Below are 22,114 nucleotides of genomic sequence, written 5' to 3' on the forward strand. Positions count from 1 at the left end.
AACATCTGGGTTGAGATTATGACTCGGCTGCCTATTATCAGCTTCCTGGGCTGCAGTTTCCTGATCTGTAAAATAGGATCATGATACATACTTTGCAGAGTTGTTGTAGGGATTAAATTATATAATAAATCCTATAGTGTCTAGCACTATGCCTGGCACAGAGAAGGGATTTGAAAAATAATATAATTATTATGGCAATTATTTTACCTTCCAAGAATGAAGAGTTAAAAAGAAGGTTCAGTATTGGACAAACAAAATTATATACTAGCAAATACCATTTCAAAAATACAAGGCATTATGGAAGACTCTCAGAAAACTGCATTGATATCCACTCTTAAGGATTTTCCTTCTTTAGAATTGTTCTCTCTCAAGAAAAGCAGAAAAAAATAAGAGTCTGTAACTCTTAACTATTATTTCAAAGCAAACACCATAAAAGTTTTTATGCCCCTCGCACAAAGATAATGCATTTATGCATGGAAGAAAAGCATAACATCTGCCAACTCCCTGCCTCTATAAAGCAGGAGAATGTGTTATCCTTATTTTGACTGCACAAACTGATGCAATCTAGGTTATTTGGGTTATAACTTAATATTTATCCAGAAGAACAAACAAATGGAATTCATTAAAATCTTTTTATAAGGAAGAATAATGAAGAAGAATTAGAGCAAAAACATTTTAGAAAACTGTAATAATTAAATCATTGATTATTGGCATAAGGACGGTCAAGGAGAGGATCCTAATTAAATAACAGTTTAATATTCTAAGAGTGGGATCATAGATTGGTGGAAAAGGAAGGGCTATCTAACAACGGTGCTGTGCAACTGTTTAGCTAAGTATTCCAGTTGATTAAAGACACAAAGAAAAGCAACCAAGTGGTTAAAAAGTATGAAAAAATAGAATATCAAAGGGAGGACTTCTAAGTTTAATAGCAATGGAAACAATTCCAGTGGAAAATCTGAACAGATACAAATGTAAAATGAAAAAGTTCTACCACCAAAGAAAATTGGCAAACATGTTTGGAAAATATTAGCAACATATTTGAGAAACAAGTGTAATTTAAAACAACAATGCTCTTTTTGACTCAAACGAGGAAAGTCTGAAAAAGTAAGAATGCCCTGAGCTGGTAAGGCATGAAGAGAAAAGGCAGGCTTATTAACTAGTTAGAGGGAACAAAAACTGGTTCATTCTAAAAAATGGATTGTAATGCAATACATATTAAAGAATGAATGAATGAATAATGGACTCATTCATTCATTTAGTACCTCAAGTAAAGACGACTGTGCTAATCATATTTTTCAGTTCATGACACATGATATTCGGTCCAGGCAAAGCTACTTACTTACTTAACTTACTTATTCCCTTTATCTCTGCTTCCTACTCTTATTTCCTCCTCCTCCCCTACAGGCTACAATTTGAAGGGTCATGCAAAAATGTATTATATTGTATATATGCATCTTTAGTTTATATAAACGGTATTGGGTCTCCAGTCTGTTTCTTACTCTTTTTCACTCAATACCCTGTTTTTAAGATTCATTCATGTTACCACATGTACATCTAGTCCATTTCCTCTAACTGCAGTTTAGTATTCCCTGGTTCACCGCATTTTACTGATTCACTCTCCCAGTGGTGGACCCATAGACTCTGCCACAACAAGGTTTCTTTGGTATACAAAGAGGAATGGGAGTGATGGGTCATGGCGTATTCATAAACCTCCCCTGACTAGTCACTGTCGGGTTCCTCTCTAGCGTGGCTGTACCAGCCACATTCCCACCACAGGCATGACTATTTCTATACCCTTATATCTCTGACAACATTCTGCGGCACCTTCGTTTCTTTCTATCAGTCAAAAAGACATAGAGTAACACCTCATTGCTTTACTTTGCAGTTTTCTGATAATTAACGAGTTTGAGCATATCTTCATGGGCTTATTGACCTTTGCGGATTCTTCTGTAAAATGCTAGTTCATATCCTTTCTGCATTTTTATATTGGGTTTCCTATCTTTTTCTTGTCAATTTGCATTACTTCCTCCTATATGCTAGATAATATTCCCTTGTTGGTTGCCAATATTGCAAAATAGTCACCCAAACTGTCATACGTCTTTTAACTTTGTCCATGGTGTCCTCCAATTAGCAGAAATCTTTAGTGCTGATGAAATCACATTCACCAGGGTTTTGTGTGTGTGTGTATATGTGTGTGTGTGTGTGTGTGTATGTGTGTGTGTGTGTTGGTGGGGGGGTTATCCTTTGAGCTGTACTTCTGAAGTATTGTTTGAAGAGTCAGGAAGTGCTACCAATTTCTAGGTCACAAAGATATTCTACATTTCTTCTGTTACTTTTACAGTCTGACCTTTTTCATTTAGGCTATTAGTCCATGTGAAGCCCATCTTTATGTTACGATGTATGAGGTGTTAAATATGGGTAAAAGCATTAATTAGTCATACCCTGTTACCAGTAATTCACCTATCTTACAGAAAAAACTCCAAAAACAGAGAAGTTCTTAAGCAGAAAGATCACAGTTTTGGTTTTGATGGCAAAAAAAAAAAAAAAAAAATCTGTGAACAGCCTAAATTCCAACAACAGAGAAATGGCTAAATAAATTATTTAAGTTAATATTTAATGTAAGCATACTTTAAAATTATGTATATATAGAATCTGACATAATATGACTAATATAATAAATTAACAAGACAAAAAAAGGATGCAAAACTAATATATAGAATAATTATAATTATTTGTAAAAGTATGCTTAAAAAGATGACTGGAAGTTGGAACAACTAGATAGAAGATCAACAAGGAAATAGAAGACTCAAACAATACTATAAACCAACCAGACCCAACAGACATAGACAGAACACTCCACCCAACAATAAAATACACATTCTTCTCAAGTACATGCAGAATATTCTCCACAAACCAGTACAAACCATACGTTAGGCCATAAAATAAAGTAAAAAGGATCAAGTCATATAAAGTATGTTCTCTGACCACGATGAAATGAAATTAGATACCAATAAGAGAAGAAAGTTGGAAAATTCACAAATATGTAGAAATCAGACAACATACTTCTAAATACAAATGGTTTAAGGAGGACGATCACAAGAAAAATGAGAAAATACTTCGTGACAAGGAAAAATGAAAACATAATATTCTGAAACTTATGGAATGCAGCTAAAACAGTGCAGTGCATAAAAGGAACACACCTATAATAAAAAAGATCTCAAGTAAAAAACTGAACCTTCCACCTTATGAAATTAGAAAAAGAAGAGCAAACTAAACCCAAAGCAAACAAAAGGAAGGAAATATTAAAAAATTAGAGCTAAAATAAACGGAATTGAGACTAGAAAAACAAGAGAAAATCAATGAAAACAAAAGTTTGTTCTTTGAAAAGATTAACAAAATTTCCAATCCTTTAGCTAGACTAACCAAGAAAAAAGAGAAAAGTTTCAAATTACTAAAATCAGGAATGAAAAGGGGGACATTAATATCAATCTTACAGAAATAAAAAAGAACATAGGAAATATAATAAATACTATATATCAACAAATTGATAACCCAGATGAAATGCAGAAATTCCTAGGAAGAAACAAACTAACAAAATTGACTCAAGAAGAAATAGAATATCTGAGAAGACCCATAACAAATAAAGAGATTTAATTAGTAAACAAAAAACTTCACAAACATTAGCCCAAGCCCAGATGGCTTCACTGGTGAATTTGACCGAATGTCTAAAGAAGAATCAATACCAAACTTCACAAATTCTTCCAATAAACAGAAGAGGAGGGAACACTTCCTAACTCACTTTATGAGGGCAGTATTACTACCCTGATCCCAAAATCAGACAAAGACATCACACACAAAAAACTACAGACCAATATTCCTTATGAATATAGACATAAAAATCCTTAACCAAATATTAGCAAATACAATTTGGCAATATAAAAAATAATTATGACCATGACCAAGTGGGGTTTATGCCAGCCTGGTTCAATACAGGAAAAGCCATAGCGACAGAAATTAGATTAGTGGTTGGCCAGGGGCTGAGGGAAGAGGGGAATGGGACTGACTGCTAATAGTTACAAGGTTTCTTTTGGGGATGATGAGAATGTTCTGGAATTAGATAGTGGTGGTAATGGCACAACATGTGAAAATACTAAAAACCATTGAGTTGCACACTCTAAAAAGGTGAATTTTATGGTACATGAATTATATCTCAGTTAAGAGAAGGAGGAGGAGAAGGCTGGGGAGAGGAAGGAAGGGGACCTCGGTGACGACTGGAAGATACCAAAACAGGTGTTGTCTTGAGGTGATGGGAGTGCAAGTGAGCGTCTTCTTCCTTCTACTTTCCTGACTTTTACCTTTTTAATGATGACCATATATTGTTATTTATAATAATAATAAAATCAAATAATCTCAGTTCGTACGAGATCAAGCCATCCTTCTCTTTCTTGGGATGTGGTAGGAAATCACTACAGTGTAAGTAGCACTGGACTGAAAAGTGGGCTCTGTTAACAAGATTTTCCACTCTCACAGCATTTCCTCACTGGAGCAAAGGCTAAAAACTTCAGTGGGTCTTGTTATCTCCAGCCCTCCACTGACCCTGCTGCCACCTCTAGCCCTGCCCTTCACCTGCCACAGCAGCAAACATCAGCCCTTTGCATCAGTTCCCAGCCTCGATCTATTTTCCAATTGATCCAATTTTCTGCTGGGTGGGAAATCCCTTCCTCCTGCTCCTAAGGTCCCAGTTACAGGGGTGATGTGCAGATTATTTGAGACATACATATACAAATAAAACATTATGCTCTGTGTACCAAGTTCTGAGAATTTAACAGCTGCTCACTTCGAAAATTCTTTCAACAACGCAATAAGATAGTTACTACCAATATTATATCCTAGTGAGGAAACTAAAGAACAAAGAGATTGACTAACTTGCCCCAAGTCATTTAATTGTGTGTTTGAGCATCAGGATCTGAACCCAGGCTGTCCTGCGCCATTCACTCTTAACCACTTTGCTATAATGTCTCACTATAGGTCTTGTCCAAAAGACTTAGAGGTTTTATAAAGGTCCCTAAGCAGATTTCTGGGTTACATACTCATAAAGTTGATAGTCTATTGTCCTTTCACTTACACAAACAGTTTGATATGTTCAAACCTTTGCTTCTCACCTGTTTTCTGCCAAATAAATTTAACGGTATTTGTACAGTTCCTGCTAACAATGCAGTCTGCAGGTTTCCTAGGCTAGGTCAACAGACATGGAATGAGGCTTACTGGCAAAAGAACCTAGTAACCGAGGCATCCCTTTGAGGGGCAGGGGGAGGATGAACTTGTAGTCAAAGCAATTAGCAACTTTCCCCAGAATAGCATTCTATCTCTTTTGGGGGGTGACCGGAAAAGGACATGCACCTCAGTAAGTGACATCTCTGCTCTGGGAACTGGGAGAATGCCTTTGCAGGTCAGACCCTTCTTTAAAAAGTGATTAGGAGTTGGTCTCCCCGAGACACCTGGACAGCACTGGCCCTGATAGCCTATTCCATATACGATAATTATAGCCTGAAAAAGATGTAGAGGTAGTGTAATCAAAGTTCCCAGACTGGAGGTCCAGCCCAGGAAGCCCGCTATTCAGCTCCCCTCACAGGTAACCAGTGGTCAGCCTGCCCCCGTCCATAGGTGCTTATGCGTACATGTTTTTTCAGAATAGGGCCATACTATATGTAATATTTATAATCTGCTTTATTTATCAAAAATCACTCTTATGATTTTAGTTTCTTCAATAGTATCACTTTTAAGACACAGTGGAATTATTTCTAGTCTTTAAATTGTTTTCAATTTTTCTCTTTTGTAGATAGTATTGCTGTGAATGAACATTCTCATAGCCATATCTTTTGACATATCAGTGATTATTAAGATCTTAGGCATATGGTCTCGGATGTGGAATTGCCGGGTCAAAGGGATGCACCTTCTTCAGTGTGATAGGAAGCTCATTGGAGAGTTTTAAGCAGGGGAATGACATGAATTTATTTGAATTTTTAAAATATCAGTCTGGTACTAACCAGCCTGAAACTAACACAACATTGTAAATCAACTATTCTCCAATATAAAATAAAATTAAATTAACAAAAATAAAATAAAATATCAAGCTGTGTGCTGTAAGCAGGATGGACTGCAGGAAGCAAGCATGGAAGCAGGGAGGCCAGTTGTGCAGACAAAAGGTGACTGTGACTTGCACTTGGTTGGAGACAGTGCAGACGGAGAGAAGTGGATGGATTCTGAAGGTGTTTTGGCACAGGATTTATTAATGGTTTGGATATGGGGGTTTAAGGAAAAAGAAGACTCAAGAGTGACCACCAGGTTTTGTTCAGTTGAGTGGAAGCAGCGTCATTTACCAAGATGGAGAAGGCTGGAGGAGGGACAGGTCTGGGGATAAGCTGGGCTTGGCCATTAGTTCTGTTTTGGCTGCAGCTTGTAATGCCTATTAGAAATCAATTCATGGGACTTCCCTGGTGGCGCAGTGGTTAAGATTCCGTGCTCCCAATGCAGGGGGCCGGGGTTCGATCCCTGGTCAGGGAACTAGATCCCACATGCATGCTGCAGCTAAGAGCTCACATGCCGCAACTAAGGAGCACACATGCCACAACTAAGAACCAGCACAACCGAATAAATAAATAATATATATATATATATAAAAGAAGTCAATTCATGTAGAACTCAATAGTTGGCCCTTCTTAACCACGGTTCCTCTGCATCCACAGATTCAACCAACCTTGGCTGGTGTAGTCCTATAGTATTTACTATTGGAAAATATCCGTGCAGTTCAAACCGCATTGTTCAAGGGTCAGCTGCGTATTAAGGAGAGAGTGGGCCGCTGTGCTGCATGCCGAGAGTCTGAGTACAATGGCCATGGCAAAGTGACCACTGAATTTAGCAAACTGGTGACCTTGACATGAGCAGTGTTAGCGGAGTGGTAGGGATGGAAGCTCCACTGAGAGATGATGGGAGGGGAAGGAGCAGAGACAATGAGTGTGAGATGCCTGTTTCAAGGGGTTTAGCTGTTTAGACAGTTGGAGAAATGGAAACATAAGAGGGCTTATCTGAACACTAGGGCGCGTGCGTGTGTGTGTGTGTGTGTGTACATGTGGGTTAATAGGCAAAGACAAAATTTATGATACAGGAGAGAGAAGGACAGTTGCAGGAGGGAAGTCCTCAAGTAGGTGCGAGGTGGGATCCAGGGTGCGAGAGCAGGGCGAGCCATAGGAGCAGGGTCAGTGCAGCCACTGTCAACTGTCACAGGAGTCAAGGAAGGATGTGCAGGCACAGAGGCAGATGGGTTGAACAATTTGGTGGTAAAATGACTCTCCATTACTGAGTCCCATTACTGCATTGTCAATGTGAAGATAACGTGAAATAATTCAAACAAAGTGCCTAATACTACACCTAACACACACTTAATAACATTCTGGACTAGGTCATGATTCTTCAACTACATTCAAGGCCCTCCCTACAATGTACCTTTGAAATCTTATGTTCTACTACTTTGATGCACATACCCTGTACTCCAGCCAACTAAACTACACATTCGGCCCCAAATAAACTAAAACAGCCCAAGCTGTCCCCTCTACCAGAAATGTCCTCCTTTCTCTTCTCTGCCTGATGAAATTCTGCCCATCTTTCAAAACCCAACACAAATGCCATCTCTGGCATGAAGCTTTCTATGATTCCCCCAATTAGATCAAATCTATATTTTTATTCTTATAACAGACATTCTGAAACAGTGTGCATGAGCAGTTTTAAGAATCTTCCCAAGTAACTTTTTCTACTGATAAAACACGCTTTTAATCACTTAGGTGAAAGACAAATTTATTCCTATTACTAAGCCCTCCTTACTCATATTTCTACCTGCTTTCTTGAGTAGGAGGAAGGAAAAAGTAGAAGTGGAGCCAGCATACCGGGAATCACATGTAAACTGTAGCATCTTACCTATGCCAGAAAGAGCCATGGAATTTGAAGGACTTTATTTCCCAACTGAAACTGTGAAGTTTCATTATAACTGTTGAAAAGATCACACACTTGAATATCTATCTTGTGTGTCTTCACTGATAGAATATTCAGAGCCACTATTCTATAGTACACTGTACCAAAGAAACCTAGAGTATCCCTGATCTTAGTTGTTCTCAGGCTTGTCTTTGCCACCACCTCATGTTAATATCATCTCATTTACACTGACTCTATCTTACCCATCTTTGTATCTCTTAATACCCAATACAATGTTTACACCTGGTAAGTTCTCATCAAATACTTACTGAACAAATGAATGAATGAAGGGATCTTTTGGAGAAATCCTGTTTAGAATTTTCAGTGTTAATTATTTTTAAAAGACCTAATGTCCATAGTTTAAAATCAGAATATACTCAAAGCTTCAAGTGAGATTGGAAACAAGTTGACAAGAAGGACCCCAATAATAATAATAGCAGAAAACATTGATCGATATAGATGATATTTACCCAGTTCATCTTGACAGAAGCTGCCTGGAGGATTGATATACTTCATGGTGCTCACATCCAACTTCCAGTTGTGTTTTGTGCATCTTACAGACCTGGATGAAAAATTATACTTAGGTTTATGAAATGGTGAAAATAAAAATTAATCTTATTAGGCTTAAATGCATTATAAACAACTGTAGTTGGTTGAACATAAAATGCATGAAAGAAAAACTACTAATAGCTCATACTCAAATATCCAAGGAAATATAGATTAATCATCAGTAGGTAATTTTAAAAGTGAAGATAAATGCCATGTCACAAAATAATATGTGTTAGAGATCAACAGAACCATCAGAATAAAGTCATCTTTAGGGATGGCTCTCATACAAAAGCTAAGTTGGTTAAGATTCAACTGGGGCCAATATGAGGAAAGAATGCAGTCATAAAGACATATCTATGATTTATAATCACTTTACAACCCTTAGCCCCTAGTATAGTGTGCTAAACCTAAGTTCAACTCAAGTTTTCAGGAAGAGAAAAGACCTCCTTATAGTTTAAGATTTCAGAGCATGGATGCCAGATAAAATACAGGATGCCCAGTTAAGTATGAATTTCAGATAAATAAGAAATAATTTAAAAACACAACTCACACAATATATGACATATACTGGAAATTCGTCATTTATCTGCAATTTAACTGAGTGTTCTGCATTTTTATTTGCTAACTCTGGCAACCCTATTTCAGAATGAGAATCAGATAGCAGCAAAATAGGAGGCTTGGTAAATTTTTTTCTATTTCTTACCAGACCGTGAAGGGGGTTGTGGTGGTGGAAGATGAGGCATAAAAGTTCCATTTCCTCCCTATTTTGGTAGTGTTTCTTGTGAAGTTTTTTTTTTTCACAGTTAAAGAATTTTTTTTACAAACAAATATGTCTCAAACCGGAAACATCAGATTTTTAAATCTAACAATGTCTATTTTAACTTATATATCAGTAAATTACACTGATTTTTCCAAGCTTCATTATATCAAGAATTTTTCATGCTCTTTTCTAGTAATAAGGCAAAAAACATATTCCACACTTCAATTTATAGAGGATTATTCTGAAACATCTACTTTCTCATCAATGAGTAGCCAACAACATTTCAAAACTTGAGAACATTCCAAACGCAGCTATTGAGCATGCTGGGTCATTAAAGGGGAAACGTAGCAGGATCTTAACTGTTCATAGGCAGCAAGTAGACAGGAGGGAGGCGACAGCTTCATGTGCAAAGAGGTTGGGAAAAGTTGTTAGATTTAGAAAATGAGAACCACAGCTTATGAGAGTTGCTGACGTTGGTTACGTGTGAAGAAGAAAAATGGCTAGGAAAAATGTGTGAAGAAGAAAAATGTAGGGAGGGTAGAAGAGGTAGGTCATTACTCTTGACTGTCTCCTAGGTGAGAGATTCCTCGGGTGAATTGCTACACAGAGAAGCAGTCAAATTTGGAGCGATGGATGGGGGAGTATAGGGTGTGAGTTACTCTGAGGATGGAGTTTCAGCACATCAATGCTTGGTGAGCTGCATCTGGGAATAAAGCTGGGAGAATGTGCAGGAGATAAATCTGGTTCCTCATGTGCCGGAGTGCTAAGACAATGCCAGCTCTAGGTTAGCCTGCTAACAGAATAGGGTGAAACTAGGATCAATCACCCCCAAGGCTTTGGGTGAAGGAGAGAAAGGCCAGCATGTGGCAAAGCAATCACTCTGTTAAGATGAGCCAGCCAGGTTCAAGAACAATCTGAATTCCTGTAAATAACCTCTGTTCCTAAGCTACACTAGAAGCTCATGACAGAGTAATAACAGCAAATGTAATTGACATTTATTGAGCACTTATCATATGGCCAGACATTGCTTTAAGTGCTTTATGTATTTGAAATCACTTAATCCTCTCAGCAGTCAGACAGAGTAGGTAATACTCTCAATTTCACTGTATAGAGGAGAGGATTGAGGTCCAGAAAGGCTAAGAAACTTGTCCAAGGTCACGGAGCTGGTAAATGGTGGGGGCAGGCTTCTGAACAGGGCAGGTTGTGAGAAGAGATCATGCTCCTAATCACAAAGCTGCAACACTTCCTTAAACGGCTGGCTCAGGGAGCACCATGTGAAAAGCCCACTAAGGAGAGAAAGGGAGAGAGGAAACGTGGAGTCCCCAAACCGCAACAGTCAGAAAGCCTCAAGGTCCAAGAGTGCCTGCAGAAACTTACCAGTGACAGAACAAGCCATGTCTGAGGTTTCCCTAACTTGAATCCACTGAGAAGATGGAAGGGACTCCAAACAGGGCTGTCAGCAAATAACCATGAGGCTCTCCTAGAGTAGAGCTGTCGCTAAAACTGTGTCCCATGCAATACTTGGAACCTATCTATGCTAAAACTATATTCGTTGTTTATCTGAAATGCAAATTTAACTGGGTGCCTTCTATTTGCCTAATCTAGCAACCCCATCGGAGGAGCCAAGCAAGCTACAGGTGCAGCAGTGTTTATGAACATTTAGAAACCTAATAGTGTGCGTCTAGGCCCTGAAACTAAGTATGCAGTGAAGCCAATCTGTGTGCAGGTGTAAGAACATTCTAGACTTGGGTGATGGTCTTCTACACGATTATAGCAGGGAGCTCTTAGAAAACTACGCAGCTCCCTCTGAGTCCACCTGCACTAAACTGCCCACAGATGACCCGAGAAATCAGATCAACAACACGGTGGAGGTCAAGCCTGACATGGGAATGGCTAAAAAGCACCCAGGTCAAGTTAGGCTGAAGCAAAGCTTGGAAAGGTGCGGTCAACCACTCATTTGTTGCCAGTGTTGAGCATCAGGCTGACAAAGCATCCCTCACCCAGAACTGCCCCTGTCTCTGCCAGGCAGTGCTGCTATCTCATCCCTCACCCAGAACTGCCCCTGTCTCTGCCAGGCGGTGCTGCTATCTCTTTGGCAGTCACTGAAAACAAACAAACAGACAAAACCCACAACCATCCTGTCTTGGTATTGCCCCTGAACTGGGGAGGAAGGTGATCTATATGTAGGCTTCATCAAGGGGGAGAGAGGGGTACCAGCACTAGTTCTTCCAAGAAATGATTAGAAGAGCTGCTGTTCAGGGCAGGTACAGTTGGGGCTCTGCCATTTGGGGTTTTTAATCACCATGAGGCAGTCAGGGCAAGTCTATCTGCTCTCTAGCAGTGTTTGGATAAGGGCCTGCCCCACTCATACTTCTGGGGGAGCGGGAAAGGAAACCCAAAGGAGGCTTGAGTCCTGAAAAATAAAAGCTGTTACATACACCCAACCACTCATTCACACACACAGACACATGTACCTTAGAAATTTCACTGTTTATCAAGCTAGGAATCAATTTTCAATTAGAGTTCTTAAGAGAGAGTGGGAAATTAAGTAAAGGTCATAACATTTTGAGATCAGAGATTTGCCTCAGTGAGGACAAGTAAAAGTTATGAATTTGCTAAAAGAAATAATTTGTCAGTTGGTTCATTTGATTTCTCAATGAGCACAACTCCTGCCAAATCTAATTGTAAGAAGGGTCACCAGGGAGAAAGCAAAGGACTCATGTTACCTTCCGTCTAAATCCTCGATATCTTTTATGAACAGGCCTCCTTGGTGCTTGCACATATTCTTGCATGCTCGCAGGTGGCTCTTACTTTTATATAAGATGTAATCTTTGCCAGTGCTCTTATTTCGAACAAAATTGATTCCTTCCTTGAGATTGGCAACTTCAGCAGGTGAGAGACACAACAGGATCTCAGTTGTTTGTTCGATGCTATGAAAAGGCAAACATTTTGAGAGGAAAGAGTGATACTGTTAGGTTTTAAGAGAGAACAATTTGGCATTGACACCTCAAAAACCTCTTTTTTATTAAAATACTTTTTAAGGCCATCCCTCCAAGTACCCAGGCCGGGTGGCACCTGACGGTGAACTTTCTCCCCTCCTTTCAATGTCCATCCTACTTGTTGAGGGTTTATCTCCACTTTCCCAGAGAGCTCATGCCCCTCTCACTTGCCTGCCCATGGTCTGTCGTTGCCTCTCTCTGGGTATTTTGGAAGAACGGCAGTTGCTTCTTCAGCTTCTATGACTCATTCGCTCCCTCAAGGCATTAGTCTGTGTGGATAAAGGGGGTGTGGGCCCAGCTCAGCATTTCCGTCCTACGGCTTCCTCCTCTACCATATCTCTCTTAGAAGCCGAATTTTATATTTAGTTTCAAGAACCCAGTCTGCTCTCCCCACCTCCATGCTTTTGTCTCTGCACCTGCTCTCCTTTGCCACTGAGAGTCATCCTTTAGGTTCAAACATAACTCAATCATCCCCTCCTTGGATAAGCCTTCCGAGCTACCCACCACCCCCCGACCCCCAGGTCAAGTCTAACACTTCTTTTTTTTTACTTTCCAGAAGATTGAAATTTATTCTTTCTTTTTCTTTTAGTGAACATCCATCATCTCATATAGAAACAAAATTAAAGATAAGATGAGAACTCTTAGTTGATTTACTCAACTTTCATATATAATGTACAGTAGTGTTAGTTATGTTGATCCTGTTGTACACTACATACTCAGTACTTATTTATCTTACAACCAGAAGTTTGTACCTTTTGATCACCTTCATCCAAATCCCCTTCTCTCCACCCCCTGCCTCTGGTAACCACAAATCTGATCTCTTTTTCTGAGGTTTTTTTTGTTTGTTTTTAAAGTATAATTGACCTACAACACTATGTTAGTTCCCAGGACACAACACAGTGATTCAATATTTCTATACATTTAAAAATTATCACCATGATAAGTCTAGTTTTCATAAGTCTAGCACTTCTCAATGTGTATTACTATTCTGTAGAACATTATAACCTAGTACCAGTGCACTGCCCTGCTTACTTGCACATAGATGCTTTTAAAAACACTCTATCTCTCTGCTTTTCTCTTCCCACCACTTAGCAGACTATCTTTAAGAGCTAGCTACTTAAAGATTGAACCAACTGCACTCAATCTGAGTAATTTATAAAAAGCTCTAGCAGCAAAGCATTTGATCTCTCATATTTTTTCAAGGAAAATACAAATGTTACATTTCTCAAACCCCAATCTTTAAACAAACTCTTGTTGTGATGCAACTCTGTCTGAATCATAGTGGAATATAATTTTTGCCAAGAGGGATTTCAAAATAACTTTTGGTATATCCATGGTATGAAATCTGGGTGCATGTTTAATTCTACATTCCACTCCAAACCAAAAGTGGTCAAAATTCTCTTCATGTGTTAATTTAAAATTGATTTGGAGCTCATGTACATTTGTGGCACTTTCACTTTCATTTTTGGAAGTACTGCAAATTTCTCTTTTTTTCTTAAAGATCAGGTTTTATTTAATTAATTAATTAATTGGCTGCGTCAGGTCTTAGTTGTGGCATGCGGGATCTTCCATTGTGGCGCACGGGCTCCAGAGCGCATGGGCTCAGTAGTTGCGGCATATGGGCTTAGTTGTCCCACGGCACGTGCGATCTTAATTCCTTGACCAGGGATCAAATTGGTGTCCCCTGCATTGCAAGATGGACCACCAGGGAAGTCCCACAAATTTCTTAAACAGGAAATTAAAATAATGTAAAAAACACACCATAATAGAAAATAATAGGGAAGCTACTTCCAATTTTCAACTAATAAGGCAGAGCTCTATAATTGAGTATGATCCATTTCTTCAAAGCAGATTCTCATTGTCACTTCTGTCCCAAATTCCTGGTAATTCTGTTCACAGTAGACTTGAAATGTTTCCAAATATATGTTTTAAATGTATTCGATAGAAAGGATTCCATGTAAAGCCTCATGAAGTTCTTTTATCTTTGTTCTTACGAGTACAAATATCTGACACCAAGCCAAAGCAAGCACTGAGGCAATTTCTGGAATAATTAGCCTAAAAGTGTAAAAAGGAAACCTTTCTAAATATTTTGTTTTACTTGATTGAATGAACCAGTTAGCCAAAGTTCTGTGTTAGATTCTAAGGCTTTCCATGCACTGTGTAAAGCAGGTTGAACTAACTACATCTTTGTTTATCAATTCCGTGAAAACATATATTGGAACCTAAAGCAAAATTTTAAAATGTGCACTCCTATATACATGCTTTTGTGTATTTTTTAATGGTTAGTTTTTCCCAAAAGTCAACTTTTAAAGCTATTAAAAATTGGATTGGATTCCATTAAAATCAGGAAAGTAAAATTATAGTCAGTTCTGGTTTGGGTATAAATAAAATATTTAAACTAAAATGATGTGAGTTTTAGTACACCTACTTTTCAACATTTCATTATTTTTTCAAATACTTTAATGTTGGTGAAAAAATAATCATTAAAAAATACACAAAAGCATTTATATAGGGACATACATTTTTGCCTTTTGCCTCAGACTTGGTGGCATGGCCTTGCAATGCAGCATCCTGTCTTTAAAATTTTGATATTTTGTTTGTCATGAAATTTTGGCTTTAGTTTTGATTTTTAAAAATATTATGTTAATGATATTCATCTTGATTATGTGCATCTCATGAAGCCAGGAATCCTCCAGAAGTTTAAGCTCTGAGAAAAAGGGCTAGAGGAAGAAAAGGCAACTCACTCAGAATTGTCAATTTATAAATGCATTTTGCTACTCACAATTTCTTAATTAGATTAGTTTTGTTTTAAATGGGAAGATGTTCAGTATTCTGTTCACAGGGATGTAAACTCCATGAAAGCTGAGATATAAAGTGTCTGTCACATGGTAGGTGCCCAGTAAATATCTGACTAATGAAGGAATACACTCACAAGAATGAAATATGTACTCCATGTAGACAAATGATGTGAAAATGCTTCCAAAGGTCACAGATCTGTTAAGGGAAAAATCAAATTAATGGCGCATACAAGTTCTGAAAAGCAACTTAAGGGAATTCCTTGGTGGTCCAGTGGTTAGGACTCAGCAGTCTCACTTCCCAGGGCCCCAGGTTCAATCCCTAGTCAGAGAACTAAGATCCCATAAGCCACGTGGCGCAGCCAAAAAAATAATAATAATAATAAAAAGCAACTTAGGAGCGTTGTTGTTGTTGTTGTTGTTTTTAATCCCATGAAAAAGCAGAGGGTACTTCCTCATTTATTCAAATCATCTTGTTTGCTCTTTATTATGGTTTTGAAAATTTACTTTTTCATAGGTAATTCTTAGATATTTTACAGCTGTTGCTGCCATTGTAATTGGTATCATTGTAATTTTATTTTTGGATCAGTTATTCTTGGTAGAGAGATGTAACAAATTTTTTAAAAATTGCTTTACTGCACTTTAATTGTTTTACTACATTTAATGTAAAACTGATCATCTTAACCATTTTTAAGCATAGATTTCAGTAGTGTTAAGTATATATGCATTGTTAAGTGCAACAAAATTCCAAAATATTTGACCTTGCAAAACCAAAACTCCATACTCATTATACAACAACTCCCCATTTCCCTCCCCCCGCCAAGCCCCTGGTAACACCATTCTACTTTCTGTTTCTATGAATTTGACTACCTTAGCTACTTGATATAAGTATAATCATACAGTATTTGTCTTTTTGTGATCGGCTTATCTCATGTAGCATAATGTCCTCAAGGTTCATCTTTATTGTAACTAACATGTACTAACAGGATTTCTTTCCTTTTTAAGGCTGAATAATATTCCATTGTGTGTGTGTATCATATTTTGTTCAGAAAATATTTGCAAAAGATATATCTGATAGAGGACTGTTATCCAAAATATAAAAAGAACTCTTAAGACTCAACAACAAGAAAACAAACAACCCAATTAAAAAATGGGTCAGAATGGGGAGTGGCCAAAATGGTGGAGTAGGAAGAACTTGAGCTCACCCCCTCCCATGGGCACACCAAAATTACAACTATTTACAAAGCAACTATCAATGAGAAAGACTGGATGACTAGAAGAAAAGATCTTCTACAATTAAAGATATGAAGAAGGAATCACAATGAGACCAGTAGGAGGGGTGGAGACATGGTATAGGAAGACTGGCCAACACCAGTTCCAGGAAACCTTTGGCTCCTCACCAGTGGGTCAGCACTAGCCCCGGGACCCATCCTCACCCACTAGGGGGCTGACACCATCTCAGAAACCCTGCAGCTCATCAGCCACCTGCCCTGGGATCCGGCCCCACCTGCCAGTGGGCCAGCACTGCTTTGGGACCCCCTGGGGCTCTGTAGCCAGCAGTCCCATGACTCAACCCAACCCAATAGCTGGCAAGCTCCAGGACACCTCAAGGCCCTCTTCCCGTGGCACTGGATCTGGACCCACTCACCAGTGCTTTAGCACTAGTTCTCGGATCACCAGCGCTCTTCAGTCAGCTGGCCTGTGACCTAGTCCTGCCCATTGCTGGCTGAAACAGCCCCATGACAACTTGGGCCCCCCAGGCAGCCACCCCAGGCTCTGGCCCTACTCACTAGTGGGTCATCACTAGCCCTGGGATCCGGCCTCACCCAACAGGGGCCTGACTTCGCCTCTGGAACATTACAGCCCCTCAGCCAGCTACCTGGGAATCTGGGCCCACCCACCAGTAGTCCAGCAGTAGCCACAGCACCCACCAGGGCTCTTCAGTTAGCCTCCCCATGCCCCAGCCTCACCCAACAGCTGGCCAACACCAGCTGCAGGACACCTTGGGCCTGGCGGCCAGTCACCCTGTATCCAGCCTCATCCACCATGAGACTAGTACCAATCCCGGGAACCCCGTGGTCCCACAACCAGCCACCCGGGACCCAGTGATCAGCTACCCTATAACAAGCCCTTTGGAACAGCTGGCTGACACCAGCTCCAAGACATGTTGGGCCCCTCAGCAAGCCACCCTGAGATTCGTCCACACTTTCCAGTGGGCCAGCACTAGCCCCAGGACTCCCCGGGGCTCTACAGCCTCCTGACCCAGCCCCAGGCAATAGCTGGCTGACACCAATTCTAGGACACCTTGGGCCCCTCAGCCAGCTGCCCCAGAATCCAGCCCTCCACACCAGTAGCCCAACACTAGCTCCTGAACCCTCTGGGGCTTTGCTGTCACCTGCCCAGTGTCCCAACCTCACCCAACACCTGGCTCACACCATTTCCAGGATACCTTGGACCACTCAGCCAGCTGTCCTGAATCTGGCTACACTCACCTGTTGGCCAGCACTAGCACCAGGAACTGGTCTCACCCACCAGCAAGCCAATATCAGCCTTGGAAACCTCACAGCCTTGTAGCCTGCAGCCAGCCACCTTGGGACCCAGCTCCACCCACCAAAGGTTCTGCACTAGCCCCAGGACTCCCTAGGGTTCTGCAGTCAGCTGCCCCTGTGACCTACCTCTGCCCACCAGCTGGCCAACACCAGCTCCAGGACACCTTGAGCCCCTCAGCCATCTCAGGATCTGGCCTCACCCTTCCATGGGCTGGCAGCTTTCTCACTAGGTGTGGTCTGGCACCCAACTGGGCTGCAGACCAGCCAAGCCTATCAGAGTGCCCATAGTAATAAGCTCACCCCAACAGTAGGGCTCAGGCAACCAACATAGAGGGCACCCCTGGAGCACAGCTCCTGTGACCAAAGCGGTGTGCACTGCTGGGCCCCATAGGACATCTCCTATATAAGGCCACTCCTCCAAGATCAATAGTGTAACTGACCTACCTAATATCTAGAAATAAAAACAGAGAATTCAGCAAAATGAGGTGACAGAGGAATATATTCCAAACTATGGAATAAGATAAAACCCTGGAAGAAGAACTAAATGAAATGGAGATAAGCAATCTGCCTGATAAAGAGTTTAAGTTAATGATCAAAAAGATGCTCAGGGCTTCCCTGGTGGCACAGTAGTTAAGAATCCACCTGCCAATGCAGGGGACACGGGTTCGATCCCTGGTTTGAGAAGATTCCACATGCCATGGAGCAACTAAGTCCATGTGCCACAACTACTGAGCCTGTGCTCTAGAGCCCATGAGCCACAACTACTGAGCCCACATGCCACAACTACTGAAGCCCATGCACCTAGAGCCCATGCTCTGCAACAAGAGAAGCCACCAAAATGAGAAGCCCGCACACCGCAGCGAAGAGTAGCCCCCACTCGTCACAACTAGAGAAAGCTTGTGCTCAGCAACAAAGACCCAACTCGGCCAAAAATAAATAAATAAATAAATAAATAAATTTATCTTTAAAAAAAAGGATGTTCAAAGAACTCAAGAGAAGAATGGATGAACAAAATCAGAAGTTAGAAGTTTTTAATGAAGAGTTAGAAAATATAAACAAGAATCAAATAGAGCTGAAGAACACAATAACTGAAATAAAAAATACATTAGATGGAATTGGGGACACAGTTCTTGAGGTGCTAGCCTACTGTGTTCCCTCTTTGCCTGGTAAAGAAATAAAGCCACTCTTTCTTTCTCCTCCATAAAAAAAAAGAAAGAAAATTAGATGGAATCAATGGTGGATTAGATGATACAGAGAAATTGATCAGTGAACTGGAAGACAGAGTGGTGGAAATCACTCAAGCTGAACAGAAAAAAAGAAAAAAAAATTGTTTAAATGAGGACAGCTTAAGAGACCTGGAACAACATCAAGCATCCTAACATTCACCTTATAGGAGTCCCAAAGGAGATAAGAGAAAGGGACAGAAAACATATTTGAAGATATAATAGCTGAAAAACTTCCCTAACTTGGGAAAGGAAACAGGCATTCAGGAAACACAAAGTGTCCCCAAAAAGATCAACCCACAGAGGACCACACCAAGACACACTGTATTTAAAGTGCCAAAATTAAAGATGAAGAGAGAATATTAAATCAACAAGGGAAAAGCAACTAGTTATGTACAAGGGGAATTCCATGACTATCAGCTGACTTTTCAACAGAAACTCTGCACTCTAGAAGGGAGTGGCACAATATATTTAAAGTGATGAAAAAACTTACAACCAGGAAAACTCTACCCGGCAATGCTATTATTCACCTTTGAAGGGGAAATCAAGATTTTACAGACAAGCAAAAGCTAAGAGTTCAGCACCACCAAACCACCTTTACAAGAAATGTTAAACGGACTTCCCTAAGTAGAAAAGGAAAGGCCACAACTAGAAATATGAAAGGAAAAATCTCATTGGTAAAGGCAGAATACCGAGAAGGTAGTAGATAAACCACTTATAAAGCTAGTAGGAAGGTTAAACGTCAAAAGTAGTAAAACCATCTATATCCACAATAAGTAATTAAGGGACACACAAAACAAGATGTAAAATATGGTGTCAAAATAGAGAGGGGTGAGTAAGAAAGCAGAGTTGTTAAAATGCATTCTAACTTAAGAGATCAGCAACTTAAAGCAATTGACCATATATATAGATTGCTATATATAAACCTCATGGTAACCACACACCAAAAATCTGTAATGGATACACACACACAAAAGAAAAAAGAACCCAAACATAACACTAAAGATAGACATCAAATCACAAGGGAAGATGGCAAAAGAAGAACTACAAAAACAACCAGAAAATAATTAACAAAATGGCAATAAATACATACCTATCAATAATTCCTTTAAATGTAAATGGACTAAATACTTCAATCAAAAGACATAGAGTGGCTGAGTGGATACAAAAACAAGACCTATACATATGCTGCCTACAAGAGATTCACATCAGATCTAAAGACACACAAAGACTGAAAGTGAGGGGGATGGAAAATGGTATTCCAAGCAAATGGAAACAAAAAAGAAAGCTGGGGTAGCAATATCAGAAAAAATAGACTTTAAAACAAAAACTGGAACAAGAGACAAAGAAGGACATTACATAATGATAAAGGGGTCAGTTCAAGAAGAAGCTATAATGATTGTAAATACATATGCACCCAACATACGAGCACCTGAATATGTTAAGCAAATATTAAAATAGAGGGAGAAATTGATAGTAACACAATAATAGTAGGGGACTTCAACACCCCACTTACATCAACGGACAGATCATCCAGAGAGAAAATTAGTAAAGAAACGCTAGCCTTAAACAACACATTAGATCAGATGGACTTAACAGATATATAGAGAACATTCCATCTGAAAGCAGCAATACACATTCTTTTCAAGTGCAAATGGAACATTATCCAGGATAGATCTCAGGCTAGGCCACAAAACAAGTCTCAGTAAATTTAAGAAGACTAAAATCATATCAAGTATCTTTCCCAACCACAACACTATGAGGCTAGAAATCAACTACAAGAAAAAAACTGCAAAAAACAAATACATGGAGGCTAAACAATATGCTACTAAAAAAACCAGTGGGTCACTGAAAAAAATCAAAGTAGAAATCAAGAAATACCTGAAGATAGGCTTCCCTGGTGGCACAGTGGTTGAGAATCTGCCTGCCAATGCAGGGGACACGGGTTCGAGCCTGGTCGGGGAAGATCCCACATGCCGCGGAGCAACTGGGCCCATGAGCCACAATTACTGAGCCTGCGCGTCTGGAGCCTGTGCTCCGCGACAAGAGAGGCCGCGATAGTGAGAGGCCCGCGCACTGCGATGAAGAGTGGCCCCCGCTTGCCACAACTAGAGAAAGCCCTTGCACAGAAACAAAGACCCAACACAGCCATAAATGAATAAAATTAAAAAAAAAAAAGAACCGTGTGCTCTGACATATCTCAAAATGGTTCCTTTAAAAAAAAAAAAAATACCTGAAGATAAATGAAAACAAAAACACAATGATCCAAAATCTATGGGATGCAGCAAAAGCAGTTCCAAGAGGGAAATTTATAGGAATAGAAGCCTATCTCAGGAAACAAGAAAAATCCGAAATAAATAACCTAACCTTACACCTAAAGGAACTAGAGAAAGAAGAACAAACAAAACCCAAATTTAGTAGAAGGGGGAAAAAATCATAAAAATTAGAGCAGAAATAAATGAAATAGAGGCTAAAAATATAGAAAAGATCAATGAAACTATGAGCTGGTTATTTGAAAAGATAAACAAAATTGATGAAAATTAGCCAGGCTCATCAAGAAAAAGAGAGGGCTCAAGTAAATAAAATCAGAAATGAAAGAGGAGTTACAAACAATACCACAGAAATAAAAGGATCATAAGAGATTACCAAGAACAATATATATGCCAATAAAATGGACAACATAGGAGAAATGGACAAATTCCTAGAAATGCACAATCTCCCAAGACTGAATCAGGAAGAAATAGAAAATGTGAATATACTAACTACCAGTGATAAAATTGAACCAAAAAAAAAAAAACCTCCCAACAAACAAAAGTCCAGGACCAGATGGCTTCACAGGTAAATTCTACTAAACATTTAAATATGAGTTAACATCTATCCTTTTCAAACTGTTCCAAAAATTACAGAAGAAGGAATGCTTCTGAACTCATTTTACAAGACCTGCATCACGCTGATACCAAAACGAGACAAAGATACCACAAAAAAAGAAAATTACAGGTCAAAATCACTGATAACATAGATGCAAAAATCATCAACAAAATATTAGCAAACTGAATTCAACAACACATTAAAAGGATCATACAACATGATCAAATGGGATTTATCCCAGGGATGCAATAATGATTCATTTTCCACAAGTCAATCAATGTGATGCACCACATTAACAAATTGAAGAATAAAAACCATATGATCATCTAAATTAATGCAGAAAAAC

The 22,114-nt window shown here is 39.5% G+C and overlaps 1 protein-coding gene across 2 annotated transcripts in view; it reads right to left on the reverse strand.

Moving 5' to 3' along the window:
* Nucleotides 1-22,114, reverse strand: part of LOC118903280 (cytidine monophosphate-N-acetylneuraminic acid hydroxylase) — a 268,648-nt gene that overhangs the window by 43,577 nt on the left and 202,957 nt on the right. The window contains exons 4-6 of one of the 2 annotated variants that reach the window (XM_036868163.1): nucleotides 12,505-12,602; nucleotides 12,061-12,264; nucleotides 8,496-8,587 (exon numbers count right to left, since the gene is read on the reverse strand). In XM_036868163.1, coding sequence (XP_036724058.1) covers nucleotides 8,496-8,587; nucleotides 12,061-12,264; nucleotides 12,505-12,512 — 304 coding nt within the window. In that variant the 5' untranslated portion in view covers nucleotides 12,513-12,602. The remainder of the gene's footprint in view (nucleotides 1-8,495; nucleotides 8,588-12,060; nucleotides 12,265-12,504; nucleotides 12,603-22,114) is intronic. The other variant, XM_036868164.1, reaches the window with a different exon arrangement.

Source organism: Balaenoptera musculus, chromosome 11 (assembly GCF_009873245.2).
Source record: "Balaenoptera musculus isolate JJ_BM4_2016_0621 chromosome 11, mBalMus1.pri.v3, whole genome shotgun sequence".
In the NCBI taxonomy this organism is placed as follows: domain Eukaryota; kingdom Metazoa; phylum Chordata; class Mammalia; order Artiodactyla; family Balaenopteridae; genus Balaenoptera; species Balaenoptera musculus.